Source organism: Hirundo rustica, unplaced genomic scaffold (assembly GCF_015227805.2).
Source record: "Hirundo rustica isolate bHirRus1 unplaced genomic scaffold, bHirRus1.pri.v3 scaffold_507_arrow_ctg1, whole genome shotgun sequence".
Taxonomy (NCBI): Eukaryota; Metazoa; Chordata; class Aves; order Passeriformes; family Hirundinidae; genus Hirundo; species Hirundo rustica.
In genome coordinates, this window is record NW_026690552.1 from 1 (window position 1) to 17,432 (window position 17,432).

A 17,432-nucleotide genomic window follows, 5' to 3' on the forward strand; every position below is an offset into this window, starting at 1 on the left:
CCGAGCGCTGCTGCCCACCCCGGGCGCGGCGGCCGCCGTCGCCGCCGCCGCCGCCACCGCCGCGGCCGCCGCCGCGTCCTCCACGTATTACACCCGGGACAGGAGCCCCCTGCGCCGCACGGCCGCCGCGGCCAGCACCGTCGGAGAGGCGTACACGTACGAGCGTGGGCAGCTGTCGCCCGTCTCCTCGGTGGCCCGGGCGTCCCTCTACGACATGCAGCGCTTCGAGCGGGATCCCTACGGGGAGCGGGCGCGATACTCCGCCTTTTGAGGTGAGCGTCGGGAGCACCGGGAGCTCCTCCCGGGCCTCTCTCCGCGCTGCCGCCTCCTGCTGACGGGCCTTTTCCCCGCCCCCGCAGGATCGCCACGGAACCCCTGGGACTCGCCGCCGTTGCCGTGGCTCCGCAGCCCCCCCGGACGCCGCCGCCGCGTCAGGTCAGACGCGCCCCGGGTCGCTGCCGCCGCCGCCGCCGCGTCCCCTCCCCGTCACCGGGACCCCCCGTCCCCGCCGGAGCCGCCGGAGCCGCCGCGTCCCACCGCCCGCCGGGTGTCCCCGAGTGTCCCCGAGTGTCCCCCACCTCCCCTCACCTCTCTGCTCTCTTCCAGGTGCGGCGGCCTCGGATGGAGCCGTGTCCCCCCTGCCTGAGCCCCCCTTTTTTGTACGGAGCTTCCCCAGAGTCCCCCTCGCCCTCCTGCTCGGGCGGGGACACCCCCGGCCTCACCCGCCCCTTTTCCAGCAAAATAAAACTTTTCACCAAATTCCTGTCACCGAATTTCCGTGTCCCGGCCGTACCTGGGGGGGTGGGCGTGGTCTGCGGTGGGCGTGACCAGCTCTGGCCAATCAGAACGCAGCGCCCGCGGCGTGCTTAAAACCCCCGCGCGAAATATGCAAATAAGCACCGGACGGGAGGGGGCGGAGCGAATGCAAATTAAGGGCGCGAGCGACCAATCAGGTTGTCGTACGAAAAGAGCGGGCTCCATGCCGGGAGGTGGGCGCGGCTATGCAAATTAGCCCCGCTGAGGGGGCCCGACCCCATTTTACCCACGGACCGTGGAGGGGTTTTTTTGGCGCCCGGAACTTATTTCACAAGTTCGCGTTCCTTTTTTTTGCCCGGACTTTTGTGGCTTTTCTGACATCACTTCCGGCGCGACGCCGTCTCCGCAGTGACCATGGCGCTGAACGGGGGTGAGGCACCGGCGGGACCCCCCCCCGGGACCCCCCAGTCGCCAACGGGAGTCACCGCGACCGGGACCCCCCCCGAGCCCTGAGCATCCTCCCCGGGACCCCCGCCCACCACCGGGATTTTCCCGGGACCCCCCCCCGGACCCCTCCGTGCGCGTCCCGCCCCTCCGAGCCCCCCCTAAGCCCCCTTAACCCGCCCTCCCCTCATTGTGGGACCCCCCCCCCGCGACCCCTCGGCGAGCGATTCCCCCTCCCGGGACCCCCCCGGTAACCGAGACCCCTCCGGTGCCCCGCAGGCGCGGACGAGGCCGAGGCGCGGCGGGAGCGGCTGGACCGGGCGAGCCGGGCCATGGGGGGGCTGCTGCTGCGGGGGTACCGAATGTTGGGGAGCTCCTGCCCCCAGTGCGGGGTGAGCGGAGCGGGGGGGACACCGGGACCCCCCCCCCGGATCCCCCCGGGACCCCCCCGGGATCCTCGGGAACGGGGAGGGGGCGGGAATGGGAGGAACCGGGAGGAGCTGGGACCTTCCTGGGCGTGGGAATGGGGGGGGGAATGGGGGGCTGGGACCCCCCCGGGAATTTGGGGGGGGGGTTTCAGGGGGGGTGTCTCAGCCCCTCCTGACCCCCCCGAACCCCCCCAGACGATTCTGCTGCAGGACAAGGAGCAGCGGCTGCTCTGTGTGACCTGCCAGGACCCCGAGGGGCCCGGGAGGGGGCACGGTACGGCCGGGGGGGGGCAAAAATTGGGAATTTGGGGGGGGGGTTTGGAATTGAGGAATTGGGAATTTTGGGAGGTGGGAATTAGGAGGGAGACGGGAATAGGGAGGTTGGAGGGAGCGGGAATTTGAGGGAGGGAGCTGGGAATTTTCAGGAGGGGACCGAGGGGAGCTCTGAGGATTTTGGAACCCCCAAAACCCGCGCTGTGGGGGGGGGGGGGTCCCCATCATCCCTCTCCCCCCCCTCACTCTCCCCTCTCCCCTCCCCCAGCTCCTCCCCCCGCGCCCTCCCCCGCCGCCCCCCGGCCCGAGCACTGCGAGGGGGCGGCCGCGGCTTTTCGGGGGGCTCCCCCGGGCCCCCCCGAGCCCCCCGGGGCCGGCGGCGGGGCCGCGGTGGCGGCGGCGCGGGCGGCGGTGCTGCAGAAGCTGCTCTGGGCCGCGCAGGAGCTGCCGAGGACGGCGTCGGCCGAGGGCAGCGCCCAGCTCTGCCGCCTGGTGCGGGACTGCGCCGACGCCCTGGGGGGGCTGCAGGCCCTGGAGCCCCCCCGCGGGGCCGCGGAGCCCCCCCCGACCGCGTGAGAGACCCCCCGAAAAAATCCCCCCATAAAGGCCGCCCGTGGTGCCCCCGCCCCCAGAGCGTGTGTGGGATTTATTGGGGGTCTGGGGGGGTCCGGGGGGGTGTGGGGGGGTGATGGATCGGGTGGGGGCGGGACGATGGAGCAGCGAATCCTGACATGATCAATGGATCGAGAGAAGATCAGTGGATTGGGAAAGGATCAATGGATCAGGAGAGGATCAGGGGATTGGGAAAGGATCAATGGATCAGGAGAGGATCAGTGGGCTGGAGAGGATCAATGGATCCTGACATGGATCAGTGGTTTGGGAAAGGATCAATGGATCCTGACGTGGATCAATGGATCCTGACATGGATCAGTGGATTGGGAAAGGATCAATGGATCCTGACATGGATCAGTGGATTGGGAAAGGATCAATGGATCCTGACATGGATCAGTGGATTGGGAAAGGATCAATGGATCAGGAGAGGATCAGGGGATTGGGAAAGGATCAATGGATCCTGACGTGGATCAGTGGATTGGGAAAGGATCAATGGATCAGGAGAGGATCAGGGGATTGGGAAAGGATCAATGGATCAGGAGAGGATCAGTGGATTGGGAAAGGATCAATGGATCAGGAGAGGATCAGGGGATTGGGAAAGGATCAATGGATCAGGAGAGGATCAGTGGATTGGGAAAGGATCAATGGATCAGGAGAGGATCAGGGGATTGGGAAAGGATCAATGGATCAGGAGAGGATCAGTGGATTGGGAAAGGATCAATGGATCAGGAGAGGATCAGGGGATTGGGAAAGGATCAATGGATCAGGAGAGGATCAGTGGATTGGGAAAGGATCAATGGATCAGGAGAGGATCAGTGGATTGGGAAAGGATCAATGGATCCTGACATGGATCAGTGGATTGGGAAAGGATTGATGGATCCTGACATGGATCAATGGATCAGGGGAGGATCAATGGGTTGGGGAGGATCAATGGATCCCAACAAGGATCAATACCCTGGGAATTTCCCCCAGGGAAGTTCCTGGACAAAAATCGGAGCCCGGGAATCAGCAAAATCCTTTGATATAAAAGGTTTGATATAAAGGAGTTCGATAGAAAAAGGGTTTGGTATAAAACAAATCTGATATAAAAGGGTTTGATAGAAAAAGATATTTGATATAAAAAGAGTTTGACATAACTTTGATATAAAGGACTTAATATAAAGAGTTCGATATAAAAATTGATATAAAGCAAATTTGATATTAAAGGGTTTGATATAAAAAGTTTGACATAAAACAAATTTGATATAGAAGAGATTTGATATAAAAAAATTGACATAAAAAGGGTTTGATATAAAAAGTTTGATATAAAAGGATTTGGTATAAAAAGGGTGTGATATAAAACAAATTTGATATAAAAGGGTTTGCTGTTAAAGGTTCGGTATAAAAAGAGTTTGATATGAAAAAGCTTTGACCTAAAATCGATTTGATATAAAAGGGATTTGGTGTAAAAGCCTTGATTCGGTGACGAAATCGGAGCCAAAACAAAACCGAAACCTCAAAAGCGCCGATCTGACCCCAAAATCGCCCCCAGCCCATCCGGGGGGGGGGTCACGGGGGGGGAGGGGTCAGTCGCTGTCCCGGGGGTGGGGGAGGGGCGGCCCCTCCCCCCCTCTCCGGTGTCCCGCGGGCGGGGCCGGGGGGGGGCCGGAGCTGTCGCGACCGATCGCGATCGCGGCGCTGTCACGAGCCGGGGGGGGGGGGCTGTGCCGGGTTTTGGGGACCCCCGAGGGGGGGTGCCGGGTTTTTTTGGGGGGGGGGGGGGTCCATGGGGAGCGTCTGGAAGCGGCTGCAGCGCGCGGGGAAACGCGCGGCCAAAGTTCGCTTCGAGGCGACCCTGGAGGAGCTGCTGGTGGAGGGGGGGGGCAGCTGGTGAGTGACCCCCCCCCCGGGACCCCCCCCACCCGGGACCCCCCCCACACCCGGGACCCCCCCCCGGGAACCCCCCGAAATCCAGAGGAACTCCCGAATCTTCCGGGATTCCCCCCGAATTCATGGAATTTCCACACCCCCGCGCCCCCCCCCCCCCCCCTCCCCGGACCCCCCCCCAAATCTCTGAGACCCCCCCAAAGGTGAGGGAGGGAACCCAAAACCCCCCCCAGGGACACCCCCAAACCCCTCAGACCCCCCCAAACCCCCCCGGGACCCCCCAAATCTCTGCGACCCACCCCCCCCAGGACACCCCAAAAACATCGAGACCCCCCCCCCAAATTCCGGGTTAATTTTAAAATGTCCATAAATGGGGTCGGGCTAAAAATAGACGCGGGGGGGGGGGAACCCCCCCTCCCCTCCCCTCCCCCCCTCGGGGGTGTCCGGTTTCCCCCCCCCGGCCCCAAATTTAGCCGCGACCCCCCCTCCGTGAGTGGGGGAGGGGGGCGCATTTTGAGGGCCCCGAGGGGGGGGAATTTTGGGGAGGGGGGCGTCAGCTTTGGGGGGAGCGGGGAGGATTTGGGGGTCCCGGCGAAGGGCTGGGTTTGGGGAGGGGGTCAGTTTGGGGGTCCCGGGGGTGTCCTGACCCCCCCCCACGCCCCCCCAGGACCCCCGACAGACTGACGGTGGTGTGGAGCCGGCGGCACCGCAGGGTCTGCTCCAAGGTTGGGGAGGGGTCCCGGGGGGGTTTTGGGGGTCGGGGCGGGCTCCAGGGGATCTTTGGGGGTCTCTGGGGATCCCGGGAAGATCGGGGGGGGGGGTCTCTGATGGGGGGTGCAGCCCCTCAGGGGGTGGTTGGGGGGGGTCAGGGCTGGTTTGAGGGGGTCTCTGGGCGGTCCCGGGGGTGTCAGGGTGGATCGGGGGGGTCAGGGGTGGTTCAGGGGGGTTCCGGGGGGGTCAGGGATGGTTTGGGGGCTCCCGGGGGGGGTCAGGGGTGGTTCAGGGGGGTCCCGGGGGGGTCAGGGTGGATCGGGGGGGTCCCGGGGGGGGTCAGGGATGGTTCGGGGGGGTCCCGGGGGGGGTCAGGGATGATTTGGGGGGTCCCGGGGGGTCCCGGGGGTGGTTCAGGGAGGTCCCGAGGGGGGGTCAGGGTGGTTCAGGGGGGTCTCGGGGGTTCAGGGTGGATCGGGGGGGTCCCGGGGGGGGTCCCGGGGGTCTCTGACGGGGGGGTGCAGCCCCGCAGGTGGCAGCCCGGCATCCAGAACCCGCAGCGGGGGATGGTGGTGTGGGTGGTCCCCGAGACCCTCGAGGTGGTGGTGACGCTGTACCGGGTACGTGGGACCCCCCCGGGTCCCCCCCAGACCCCCCCCCGTGTGTCCCCCTCCTCTCTGTGACCCCCCCTGACCCCCCCCGTACCCCCCAGGACCCCCAGGCCACCGCCTTCGATGACAAATCCTGGAACTTCCTCGTGGTGAACGTGAGGGGGGGGGACCCCAAAATCGGGGGGGGGGGGGGGGGGGCAGAGGGGGGGTCCCTGGGTGACATCAGGGTCCCCCGGCGTGGGTGGTATTGGGGTCCCCAGGGTGTCATTGGGGTCCCTGGGTGTCCCCCGGGTGTCTGGGGGTGTCTGTGGGTGGACCCGGGTGTCCCCTGGGTGTCACTGAGGTCCCCGGGTGACCCCTGGCTGTCCCCTGGCTGTCCCTGGATGTCCCCCGGGTGTCTGTGGGTGGACCTGGGTGTCCCCTCAATGTCACTGAGGTCCCCAGGTGTCCCTGGCTGTCCCCCGGGTGCCCCTGGCTGTCCCCTGGGTGTCCCTGGCTGTCCCCTGGGTGTCCCTGGCTGTCCCCCGGGTGCCCCTGGCTGTCCCCAGCTGTCCCCTGGGTGTCCCTGGCTGTCCCCAGCTGTCCCCCGTTTGTCCCCCGCTGTCCCCGGTGTCCCCGGTGTCCCCCGGGCCGTGACCCCGCCGTGTCCCCGCAGGAGTCGCGGGGGCGGCGCTCGGTGGTGGCCGCGGCCCCGCTGGAGCTGGGGCGCCTGGCGGGGCTCGGGGACACCCCGATGTCCCTGGCCCTGCGCCCCAGGACGCGCAAGGTGACGGCGGCGACGCTGCGGCTGCGGCTGCGCGGCCTCGTCCTGATGGAGGGACACCCCACGTAGGGACACGGGGACGGGGGGACACGGGGACACTGGGGACAGTGGGGGGACACGGGACAGTGGGGACAGTGGGGACAATGGGGACACTGGGGGGGACACGAGACAGTGGGGGGGACACTGGGGACAGTGGGGGTGCACAGGGACATTGGGGACATTGGGGATGTTGAGGACATTGGCACTTGAATGGGGACACTGGGAATATTGGGGACATTTGGGACAGTGGGGACATTGGGGACAGTGGAGACTTTGGTGACATTGTTGGGTAAAGGCGTGGGGACATTGGGGACATTGAGGGCATTGGGGACATTGAGGGCATTGGGGACATTGGGGACATTTGGGGGGACATTGGGGACATTGAGGACATTGGGGATGAGGGGACACTGGGGACAATGGGGACATTGGGGACATTGAGGGCATTGGGGACATTGAGGGCATTGGGGACGTTGGGGACCTTGGGGGTCCTGAGGGCCTTGGGGGGTGCACAGGGACGTTGGGGACATTGAGGGGATACAACGACGTGGGGGACACGGGGGGGGCCGTGGGGACACCGGGGGACTTTGGGACATTTGGGGGCCTTGGGGACCCCCTGGGGACACTGCCCCCCCCCCCCCCCCCAGGGACGAGGACATGCAGAGTGTCACCAGCCTGAGCCCCCCCGGGGACGTGGCCGACCTGGGGGACTTCGAGAGTGACCCCGAGGACGAGGGGGGGCCGCACAGGGTGGGGGGCGCCCCCCCTGCCCCCCGAGGTGGGTCCCCAAAGTGTCCCCAAAGTGTCCCCAAAGTGTCCCCAACCCCCCCTGGGGTCTCTGGAGGGGGGGAGGGGACACGAGCCCAGCCCCCCCCGGGGGTCCCTGACCCGCCTCTCCCCCAGCGCCCCCCCCCAGGGGTGACCCCCCCACCTTGGGGACACAGAGGCACCCCCCGGAGCCAGGGGGGGACTCGGAGCCCCCCCCCAAAATCACCGCGGTGAGTGGGGGGCTCGAGACCCCCTGAATTGGGGAGGGGGAGAAATTTGGGGGTGGGGGCACCATGGGGGGGGGGGGTTGGGGACCCCTTGAATTGAGGGCGAGGGGTCCCATGGGGGTGGTGCTGTCTGGGGGTGCTCTGCCCCTCCCCCCCATTTTGGGTCTGGGGGCATCTCTGAGGTGCTGAGACCCCCCTGAGGGTTTTGGGGCACTGAGTGAGGAGGGGTCCCCTATAAAGGGGGGGGTCTTATATGGGTGGGGGGGGTGTTCAGGACTCTCATTTTGGGGCTGGGGGGTCTCTGGGTGCTGGGGGGTCTCTGGGTGCTGAGGGGGGGGGTCTCTGGGTGCTGGGGGGGGTCTCTGGGTGCTGGGGGGTCTCTGGGTGCTGAGGAGGGGTCTCTGGGTGCTGGGGGGGGTCTCTGGGTGCTGGGGGGTGGTCTCTGGGTGCTGAGGGGGGGGTCTCTGGGTGCTGGGGGGGGGTCTCTGGGTGCTGAGGGGGGGTCTCTGAGTGCTGAGGGGGGGTCTCTGGGTGCTGGGGGGTCTCTGGGTGCTGGGGGGGTCTCTGGGCGCTGAGGGGGGGTCTCTGGGTGCTAAGGGGGGGTCTCTGGGTGCTGGGGGGGTCTCTGGGTGCTGGGGGGGGGTCTCTGGGTGCTGAGGGGTCTCTGGGTGTGGCATTGCTGACCCCCCCCACCCCGTGCCCCCCCCCAGGGCCCCCCCGGGGGTCGCGGGGCGCTCCTGGCCTGGTGCCGGGGGGTCACGGCCGGGTACCCGGGGGTCTCCATCACCGATTTCGGGGGGTCCTGGAGCAGCGGGTTGGGGTTCTGCGCCCTCCTGCACCGGCTGAGACCCCTGGAAATGTGGGGGGGGGGCGCGGGGGGGGGGGGCTGAGGGTGGGGGAGGGGGGTTGGAGGGATTTGGGGGGCTTGGGGGGGGTCCAGGGATGATGGGGGGGCTTGGGGACAGGGGGGGGTTTGGGGAGGGGGGGGGCTTTGAGGAGCAATTTGTGGGGAGGGCACCCATGGGTGGGGGTGTTGGGGGGGTCCTGGGGGGTCTTTGGGAATGGGGGAGGGCACTGGGGGGGGGGTTGTGTCACTTGGGGACCCCCGCAGTGACCAAACCCCCCCCCCCCTCCAATGTCCCCCCCTCCCCAGCGATTTCGACGCTCTGGACCCCCGGGACCACCGGGGCAACAACAGACGGGTGCGTGGGGGGAGCTGGGGGGGCCCGGGGGGGCTCCAGGGTTGGGGGTCTCCCCCCCTTGACCCCCCCCCTTTCCATCCGTGCCCCCCCCCCCCAGGCCTTCGACGCCTTCGCGGCCCTGGGGGTCCCGCGGCTCCTGGACCCCTCGGACATGGAGACCCCCGACAGCCTGGGGGTCATGACCTTCCTCAGCCAGGTCCGAGCGCTCCTGGGGACCCCCCCGGGGACCCCCCCGGACCCCCGGAGCGGCTCCGCCGAGGGGGGGCCCCAGGAGACCCCCAAAGAGCCCCCCCCGGACCCCCGGAGTGGCTCCATAGAGGAGGAGACACCCCCGGAATCACCGAGTGACGTCATCGAGGGGAGACCCCAAATGACCCCCCCGGAGACCCCCCCGGAGCCCCGGAGTGACGTCATCGAGGAGGGACCCCAAATGACCCCCCCGGAGACCCCCCCGGAGCCCCGGAGTGACGTCATCGAGGAGGGACCCCAAATGACCCCCCCGGGGACCCCCCCGGAGCCCCAGAGCGGCTCCAGCGAGGAGGAGCCCCAGGAGCCCCCCCAGACCCCCCCCGAGACCCAAACCGGGACCCCCCCGGAACCCCAAATCAGCGCCACCGAGGGGGGGCCACAGGAGACGCCCCCAGACCCCCCCCAACTCAGCCCCATCGAGGAGGGGGCGCCCCCAGACCCCTCCCTGAGCCCTGTGGATGGGGGGCTCCCCCTGGAGCCCCCCCAATTTGGGGACAGCGAAGGGGAGCCCCCCCAGGACCCCACTGAGGGGGGGCAGCCCCCCCAGGACCCCCAACCCGGCCCCCCCCAGGAGGAGCCCCCCCAGGACCCCCCAAAGGACCCCACTGAGGGGGGGCTCCCCCAGCTCGGACCCCCCCAAGACCCCCAACTCAGCCCCCCCCAGCTCGGACGCCCCCAGGACCCCCCCCCATCCTTTGGGGAGGGGGCGGCGGTGCCCGGGCCCCCCCCCCCGCCCGGCGCGGCCCGCGGGGGTGAGGGGGGGTCTCCCCCCGCCCCCCCCCCGCTCCAGGAGCCTCCCCCGCCTGCGGGACCCCCCCCCGAAGGTGAGAGACCCCCCCCCCGGAACCCCCCCGAGACCCCCAAGGTGAGACCCCCACCCCCTGACCCCCCCCCTCTCTCCCCAGGGTGACGTCGCGACCCCCCCCGCCCCTCCCCCCTCCGGTGAGCGCTGGGGGAGGGGCGCGGGGGGGCGTGGCCTTGGGACCCCCCCCGGGGGGGGGATTTGGGGTCACCTCCGTGTCCCCTCCCCCCCCCCAGAGACCCCAAAGGAGCCCCCCGAGGAGGAGAGCGGGGTAAGGGGGGGACACTGGGGACACTGGGGACACTGGGGGGACATTGCTGGGAGGGCAGGGACACCCACGGGTGACAGGGACAGCGGGTGGCCCTGGGGGTGACCCGCGTGTCCCCACGGGTGACAGGGACAGCGGGTGGCCCCGGGGGTGACCCGCGTGTCCCCATGGGTGACAGGGACAGCGGGTGGCCCCGGGGGTGACCCACGTGTCCCCACGGGTGACAGGGACAGCGGGTGGCCCCGGGGGTGACCCGCGTGTCCCCATGGGTGACAGGGACAGCGGGTGGCCCCGGGGGTGACCCGCGTGTCCCCATGGGTGACAGGGACAGCGGGTGGCCCTGGGGGTGACCCGCGTGTCCCCACGGGTGACAGGGACAGCGGGTGGCCCCGGGGGTGACCCGGGTGTCCCCACGCGTGACAGGGACAGTGGGTGGTGGCCGAGTTGGTGGCCCTGGAGCAGGACCAGGCTCGATTGGACGCTCAGGCCCCGGCGCTGGAGCGGGAACTGCGGGCGCTGATGGACAGCGGTGAGGGGACACTGGGGACACTGGGGGGACATTGGGGACATTGGGGACACTGGGGACACTGGGGACACTGGGGACATTGGGGACATTGGGGACATTGGGGACAGTGGGGACATTGGGGACATTGGGGACACTGGGGGGACAATGGGGGCTCTGGGGACACTGGGAACTTGGGAACTTGGGGACACTGGGGACATTGGGGACACTGGGGACACTGGGGACATTGGGGACACTGGGGACGCTCAGGACATTGGGGACAGCGGGATGGGGGATATGGGGACACAGAAGGGACATTGGGGACACGGGGGGGGGGGGACACATGAGAACCTGGGGAATGAGAGGCACTGGGGACACTCGGGGACACCGTGGCACCGGCGGCACGCGGCTCCCAATCTCCCCGTGTCCCCAGCGGTGTCCCCAACCGTGTCCCCGTGTCCCCAGGCGCGGACCCCGCCCGCGAGGAGCGGCTGCTCCGGGACTGGTTCGCGCTGGTGCAGCAGCGGAATTTGCTGGTGCGGCGACAGGACCAGCTGCAGCTGCTGTGAGGGGACAGCGGCGACACCGCGGCGACATCGCGACATCGCGACATCATCGCGACATCGCCACCCTCCCTCCGCCTCCCCTCTGTGCCCTCCCTGCGCCCCCCCAGCGCGGCTCCGGCGGCCGCGAGGGGACAGCGGGGGACACCGGGGGGCGCGGGGGGGCGCGGGGGGGCTCTGCCAGCCCCGGTGACATTCCCTTGTCCCCTTTTTGTCCCCTCGTGTCACCCCCAGGGCGCAGGAGCGGGACCTGGAGCGGCGCTTTGAGCTGCTGAGCCGGGAACTGCGGGGGCTGCTGGGGACAGAGGGTGCGACACGGGGACATCGGGGGGACATCGAGGGGACATCGGGGGGGACATCGGGGGGACATCGGGGGGACATCGGGGACAGGGGGACACTGGGGACACATCGAGGACAGGGGAGGATGGGGTGACATCGGGACAGGGGAACATTTGGGGACATCGGGGACGGGGAGGACACGGCGGGGGACATCAGGAACGCTTGGGGACATTCGGGGACACGGCGGATGCCGAGCATCGGGGGAGGAACAAAGGGCTTTGGGGACCCTTTGGGGACGTTTGGGGACGTTTGGGGACCCCCCCCCCAGAGTGGCAGAAGCCCCCGGCCCAGCGCCAGCGCGAGCAGCTCTTACTGGAGGAACTGGTGGCACTGGTGAACCGGCGGGACCGGCTCGTGCGGGACCGGCACCGCCGCGAGACCAGGTGGGGACACGGCGGGGACACCGGGGGGACACCGGGGGGACACCGGGGAGGGGGCCCGGGGGATTTGGGGGGGTCCTGAGGGGTCCCGGGAGGGGTTCGGGGGCGTCAGGAGGGATTTCAGGGGTGGCGTGGGGAGGTCCCGGGGGTTTTGGGGTGCATGGAGAAGGTTCGGGGGGATCCTGAGGGGTCTCGGGGAGGTCCCGGGGGGATCCTGGGGGGTCTCGGGGAGGTCCCGGGGGGATCCTGGGGGGTCTCGGGGAGGTCCCGGGGGATTTTCCGGGGGTCCAGCCCTCCCCGACCCCCGCAGGGCGCAGGAGGAGGATGAGGAGCTGGAGCGGAGCCTCGACCCCCGGCGCCGCCGCTTCGGCCGCAGGGAAACGTGCGGGATCTGCTGAGGGACCCCCGGGACCCCCAAAACCACCCGGGACCCTCCCCGGGACCCCCAAAACCCCCCGGGACACCCCCCCGGGGCTCCCGCGGTACCCCCCAAATCCCGGCGGATGCGGCAATAAAGGAGATTTTGTGTGGAATCCGAACTGGGGGCACTGGGAGGGGACTGGGGGGGACTGGGATTAACTGGGATTAACTGGGGGGGACTGGGATGGACTGGGGGGGACTGGGATGGACTGGGATGGACTGGGATGGACTGGGGGGGACTGGGGGGGTCCCCGGCTCCCTCCGGGTGTTATTTGGGGAGGGGGTTTGGGGCCATGTGACGCTCGTGGTGCTCGGGGGGTTTTTATTGGTGTCCGTGGGGCTCTGGGGGCTCGGACCCCCCCCCCAAATCCTTACGGGGGGAGAGGTCAGACCCCCAAATCCTTGTGGGGGGGGTTCAGACCCCCCCCAAATGCTCGTCCGGGGGTCTCTCCCCCCCCTCATCCCAGGGCCCGTCCAGGGGCAGTTCACACCCTGTGGGGGGGGGATTAGAGGAGCTGCTGCCAGGGCAATGGGACCCCCCCCGCCCAAATCCTGAGCCCCCCAACCCCTGACCCCCCCATTCCCAATCCCGCGCCCCCCAAATCCCCCCCAAATCCTGAATCCCCCCCAAACCCCCTCAGCCCCCCTGAGTCCCCCCCACGCCCCTCGACCCGCCCAGTTTCGGGATCCCTCCCCAAATTCCCGAATAATCCCCCCAAACCCTTGGACCCCCAAGTTTCGGGGTCCTTCCCCACGAGCCCCCCAATCCCCCCCTCCCCCCAGTTTTGGGGTCCCCCCCTCACGGTGCGGCCGCAGCTGCAGAACCCTGAGGAAATATTTGGGGGGGATCCGGCCCTGGGCGTCCCCCGGCGTCAGGATCACGCCGTTGGCCGAGCGGAAAAAGGGGATCCCGTCTGGAGGGGGAGGGTCCGGGGGGGTCACACGGACATCGGGGGGGACCCCCGAACATCGGGGACCCTCCCAAATATCCGCAACCACCCCCCAAAAATTCGGGACCCCCCCCTCCTCACCCGCCAGCGCCCGGGGGCCGTCGATGATGATGGCGATCTCCGAGTCCGACCTCATCCCTGTGGGGAGGGGGATTTTGGGGGGTCCTGGGGAGTTTGGGGGGGTCCTGAGGGGTTTCAGGGGGGGTCTGGGGGGCTCCAGGGGGGAGGCTCGGGGGTCTCCAGGAGGATTTGAGCTGTTTGAGGGGTTCTAGGAAGGGATTTTGGGGAGGATTTGGCTGTGCCAAAGGGGGGTTGGGGTGTCCTGGGGGTGGTGGTTTTTTGGGGGGGGGGGTCACTCACCGCTGCGCACCCCGGGGTCCCCCGGCAGCCCCCCCGCCAGGTGCAGGTGTTGCCGCCCCATGGGGCGCAGCCCCCCGGCCCGGATCGGGCCCCACAGGCGCCGCCGGGTGCCGTGGGCGAGGGTGGGGGGCAGCGCCCCGGGGGTGCGCAGGGGGGTCAGCTCCAGCTCCGGCACCTGCGACCCCCGGACACGCCCCATGGAGCAGCCGCGACCCCCGAAATCCCGCCCGGGATCGCCAAAATCCCACCCGGGATCGCCAAAATCCAACCTGGGATCGCCAAAATCCCACCCGGGATCGCCAAAACCCCACCCGGGATCTCCAAAACCCCACCCGGGATCTCCAAAATCCCACCCGGGATCCCCAAAATCCTACTCGGGACACCCAAAATCCCACCCCAAATTCACCAAATCTCATCCGGGACCCTCAAAAATCCCACTCGGAATCCCTAAAAATCCCACCCCAAATTCCCCAAAATCCTTCTCGGGACACCCCAAATCCCCCATAAATCCCCCCAAAATCCCTTCCCCAGCCCCTCTAATCCCTCCGGGACTCCCCCAAATCCCCCATAAACACCCCCAAACCCCTCGGGGACCCCCCAGACCCCCCCTCACCGGCAGGGAGTGCCCCTGGTTCGCTCTCACCCTCAGGGGGTCCGGCCGGAGGGCGAAGCGACCTTTGGGGTCAGCGGCCACCACCCTGCGCACGTCCCCCTCCGAGACCCCCGCGAAACGCCGCAGCCGCAGCAGAGCCCCCACCTCGACAAAACCGTCTGACCCCAAAAAACCCCCCCGGGACCCCCGTCAGGGCCTTTGGGGGGGCTGAGGGGACGTTCGGGGAGTCCCAGGGGACGTTTCGGGGAATTTGGAGGGGTCCCAAAGGGTATTTGGGGCGTCCCAGGGGGCGTTTTTGGGGAGGAGAGGGGCGGTTTGGGGTTCCAGAGAGCATTTGAGGGGTCCCAAAAAGCATCCGGGGCATCCTAAAAGGAATTTGAGGGCAAGGCGAGGGCGGTTTGGGGTCCCAAATGGCACTTGGGGGGTCCCAGAGGTGATTTGTTTGGGGTCCCAAATGGCACTTGGGGGGTCCCAGAGGTGATTTGGGGGAACCCGGATGGGATCAAAGCATCCAAGGGGGCATTTTGGGGGGTGGGTTGAGGGTCCTGGGAGATGTTTAGGTGTCCAAGGAAGCATTTCAGGGGTCCTGGGGACAACTGAGGGGGTCCCAGGATCCATTTTGGGGTGGTTGGGGGGGTCCCAGGGGGCGTTTGGGGGTGAGCTGGGGATGCTGGCGGGTGTTTTGGGAACCCCATTGGGCATTTTGGGGGGGCCCAGAAGGAATCTGGAGGTGGATTCGGGGGTGCCAGCAGCAGCCTGTGGGTACCTTCAGTATTTTGGGAGTCTCGGGGCGGGTTGGGGGGGGCCAGGGGAGGGTGGCTGGGGGGGATTTTGGGGGGGATTTGGGGGTCTCACGCACCCGGGCCCATGGGCAGCCCCTCGGCCGCAGCCCCGTGGCGCAGGACGTAGCTCAGGGCCTTCGACAGCCGCACCCCGGGGTCCTGGGGGGGGCCCATGGGTGACCCCAACCCACCCCTGAGCACTGCCCACAGCCCCCCCCCCACGTGCGACCCCAAATCTTAGACCCCCTCCCCAAATTGAGCTTTACACGTCCCCCCCTTCAACCCCCCCCCAATACCTGGACCCCCCTCGAGCCCCCCCTGAGCATTTCTGGCTCCCCCACGTGTCCCACCCCCCAAACTTGATGTCCCCTCTTTGTGTCCTCGTCGCTCCCCCCACCCTGGGGTGTCCCCCCATTCCTGGGGTCCCCCCCTTTGGATCCTTCCCCCTCTCCCTGGGGTGTCACCCCAAATTCTGGTGTCCTTGTCACCCCTCCCTCAAGCGTCCCCTTCCCGAGGTCCTCATCCCCGTGTCCCCACCCTCCGTGGGATGTCCCCCACCCAAATCTGGGGGTCCCCCCCCGAGTTTTGGGGTCCCCGGGCCCCCCTCCAACCTCCTCCTTCCGCCGCCGCCGCCGCTGGGCGGCGCTCGCGCCCTCGCCGGCGGCCATGCGGGGCCACGTGACCGCCCCACGTGACCGCCCTCGCCACGTGACCGCCCCGCCCCTCGCCACGTGCCCGCGGAGTCACGTGTCCCCCTCACGAATTTCTCGCGCCCTTCCCGCCGCCAGCGCGCGGGCTCATTGCGGCTCTGAGGGAGTTTTTATTATCGATTCCCTTCATTTCCCCCCTCCCCAAAAAACAAACCCCAACCGGGATTTGCCCCCTCCCTCCTCAGTCGAGTTTCCGCGCCCCCAATTTGGGGGGACCCCGCGGACCCGCCCGGCGCTTGGCTTCGAGCTCCCGGCGCCGCTGCTGCTCCCGCTGCCGCCGGCCCGGAGGGGGCCCTGAGGGGGACACGGAGGTCACTGAGGGGGGACAGGGAAAGGGAGGTTTGGGGGGAATCGCGGGGGTCCCAGGGAAAGGGGGTTCAGGGGGATTGGAGGGGTCTGGGGGTTCAGGGGGTGTTGGGGACAGCCACAGGAGATATTGGGGGGTCTTGGGTGGGGTCCCATGGACATTGGGGAGGGGAACATGGGGTCCCGGGAGCCTGGGGGGTGTCCCTCAGGGACATTGAGGAGTCCTGGGGAGGGGTCCCAAGGGGCTTATTGGGGGTCCTGGGGGATGGGGTGCGCCTCAGGCAGTCCTGGGGGGGTTTGGGGGAGATCTCTGGGGACATGTGCGGGGTGAGGGAGTCTGGGGGGGGCGTCCAGAGGGCCTGGGGGTGTCCAGGATGGGTCTGGGGATGTCCGGGGTGGGTCTGTGAGTGTCCGGGGTGGGTCTGGGGGTGTCCAGGATGGATCTGGGGGTGTCCAGGGTGGGTCTGGAGGTGTCCAGGGTGGGTCTGGGGTGTCCAGGATGGGTCTGGGGGTGTCCAGGGTGGGTCTGGGGGTGTCCAGGATGGGTCTGCGGGTGTCCAGGATGGATCTGGGGGTGTCCAGGGTGGATCTGGGGGGTCCCGGTGGGGTCTGGGGGTGCCTGGGGTGGGTCTGGGGGTGTACAGGGTGGGTCTGGGGGTGTCCAGGATGGGTCTGGGTGTGTCTGGGGGCGTCTGCGGGTGCCTGGGGTGGGTCTGGGGGTGTCCAGGATGGGTCTGGGGGGTCCCAGGGGGGTCTGGGGGTGTCCGGGGTGGGTCTGGGGTCCCGGGCGGGGGTCTCACCGTGCTGGCTGGGCAGGTCCTCCCAGGCATCCTCAGTGCCCCACTCTCCCCCCACCCCCCACCCCCCCTCATCCCCCCCCCCGGCTGGGGGGGGGGGCGCTGGGGGGGGGCTCTGTGGGGGTGGGGGGCTCCGGGGGGGTCCCCACTTCCTCCGGGCTGCTGGCGGGGGGGCTCCGGGGCAGCTCCATGTCCTGCGAGGGGTGGGGGGGGACACACAGAGGTGAGGGGATGGGGAGGGGGTCACACTGTGCCCCCCACCCCCCCCCAAAACTCACCTCCAGACTGCCCCAGTCGTCATCCCACCCATCGCCATCTTCCAGAGGGGGCTCCTCGGGGGGGTTCTCCTCTGGGGGGGGCTCTGGGGGGGCAAAAAGATGGCTCAGGGGGGGTCCCCAAGGCTGGGGGGGCGGGTCAGGAATTGGGGGCGAAAGGCTGAGGCGGGGGGGTCACCCACCTTTTGGGGGGGCTGCGGGGCCTTCGGCCGGGGTCTGCGGGGGTCCCTGCGTGGGGGGGGGCTGTGCGGGGGCCGCCCCCCCCTCGCCCCCCATCAGCCGCGCCGTCAGGGAGGTGACACCGGTGACAGCCCAGGACACGGCGGCCCCCAGCCCCCCCGCGGCCCCCCCCGCGGTGGCGGCTGAGCCGGGGGTGTCTGCGGGAGGGAGGGGAGGGGGTCACGGGGTGGGGGGGACAC

The 17,432-nt window shown here is 68.7% G+C and overlaps 4 protein-coding genes across 4 annotated transcripts; 2 read left to right on the forward strand and 2 right to left on the reverse strand.

The window, feature by feature from the left end:
- Positions 1–1,051: 1,051 nt before the first annotated feature.
- Positions 1,052–2,504, forward strand: ZNRD2 (zinc ribbon domain containing 2). The gene is made up of 4 exons (XM_058424430.1): positions 1,052–1,186; positions 1,480–1,592; positions 1,824–1,902; positions 2,170–2,504. Exons 1-4 carry the CDS (start codon positions 1,171–1,173, stop codon positions 2,475–2,477), a joined length of 516 nt encoding a protein of 171 aa, XP_058280413.1. The 5' UTR covers positions 1,052–1,170; the 3' UTR covers positions 2,478–2,504.
- A 1,737-nt stretch (positions 2,505–4,241) lies between these two features.
- Positions 4,242–12,333, forward strand: LOC120748091 (EH domain-binding protein 1-like protein 1). The gene is made up of 16 exons (XM_040054169.2): positions 4,242–4,382; positions 5,047–5,104; positions 5,615–5,710; positions 5,803–5,856; positions 6,357–6,529; positions 7,148–7,278; positions 7,404–7,498; positions 8,206–8,354; positions 8,649–8,697; positions 8,795–9,811; positions 9,852–10,019; positions 10,440–10,545; positions 10,984–11,083; positions 11,316–11,389; positions 11,689–11,803; positions 12,111–12,333. Exons 1-16 carry the CDS (start codon positions 4,279–4,281, stop codon positions 12,196–12,198), a joined length of 2,577 nt encoding a protein of 858 aa, XP_039910103.1. The 5' UTR covers positions 4,242–4,278; the 3' UTR covers positions 12,199–12,333.
- A 202-nt stretch (positions 12,334–12,535) lies between these two features.
- On the reverse strand, positions 12,536–15,598 carry TRPT1 (tRNA phosphotransferase 1). The gene is made up of 7 exons (XM_040054168.2): positions 15,537–15,598; positions 15,003–15,084; positions 14,144–14,301; positions 13,531–13,705; positions 13,252–13,308; positions 13,024–13,134; positions 12,536–12,712 (listed from the first exon to the last, which is right to left on the reverse strand). Exons 1-7 carry the CDS (start codon positions 15,591–15,593, stop codon positions 12,636–12,638), a joined length of 717 nt encoding a protein of 238 aa, XP_039910102.1. The 5' UTR covers positions 15,594–15,598; the 3' UTR covers positions 12,536–12,635.
- Positions 15,599–16,809: 1,211 nt separating this feature from the next.
- LOC120748092 (uncharacterized) lies at positions 16,810–17,390 on the reverse strand (the record flags this gene model as incomplete). Its single annotated transcript, XM_040054170.1, has 3 exons — positions 16,810–16,932; positions 17,017–17,099; positions 17,196–17,390. Coding segments are annotated over 3 exons (401 nt in total), but the record flags the coding sequence as incomplete, so codon positions are not given.
- Positions 17,391–17,432: the final 42 nt, after the last annotated feature.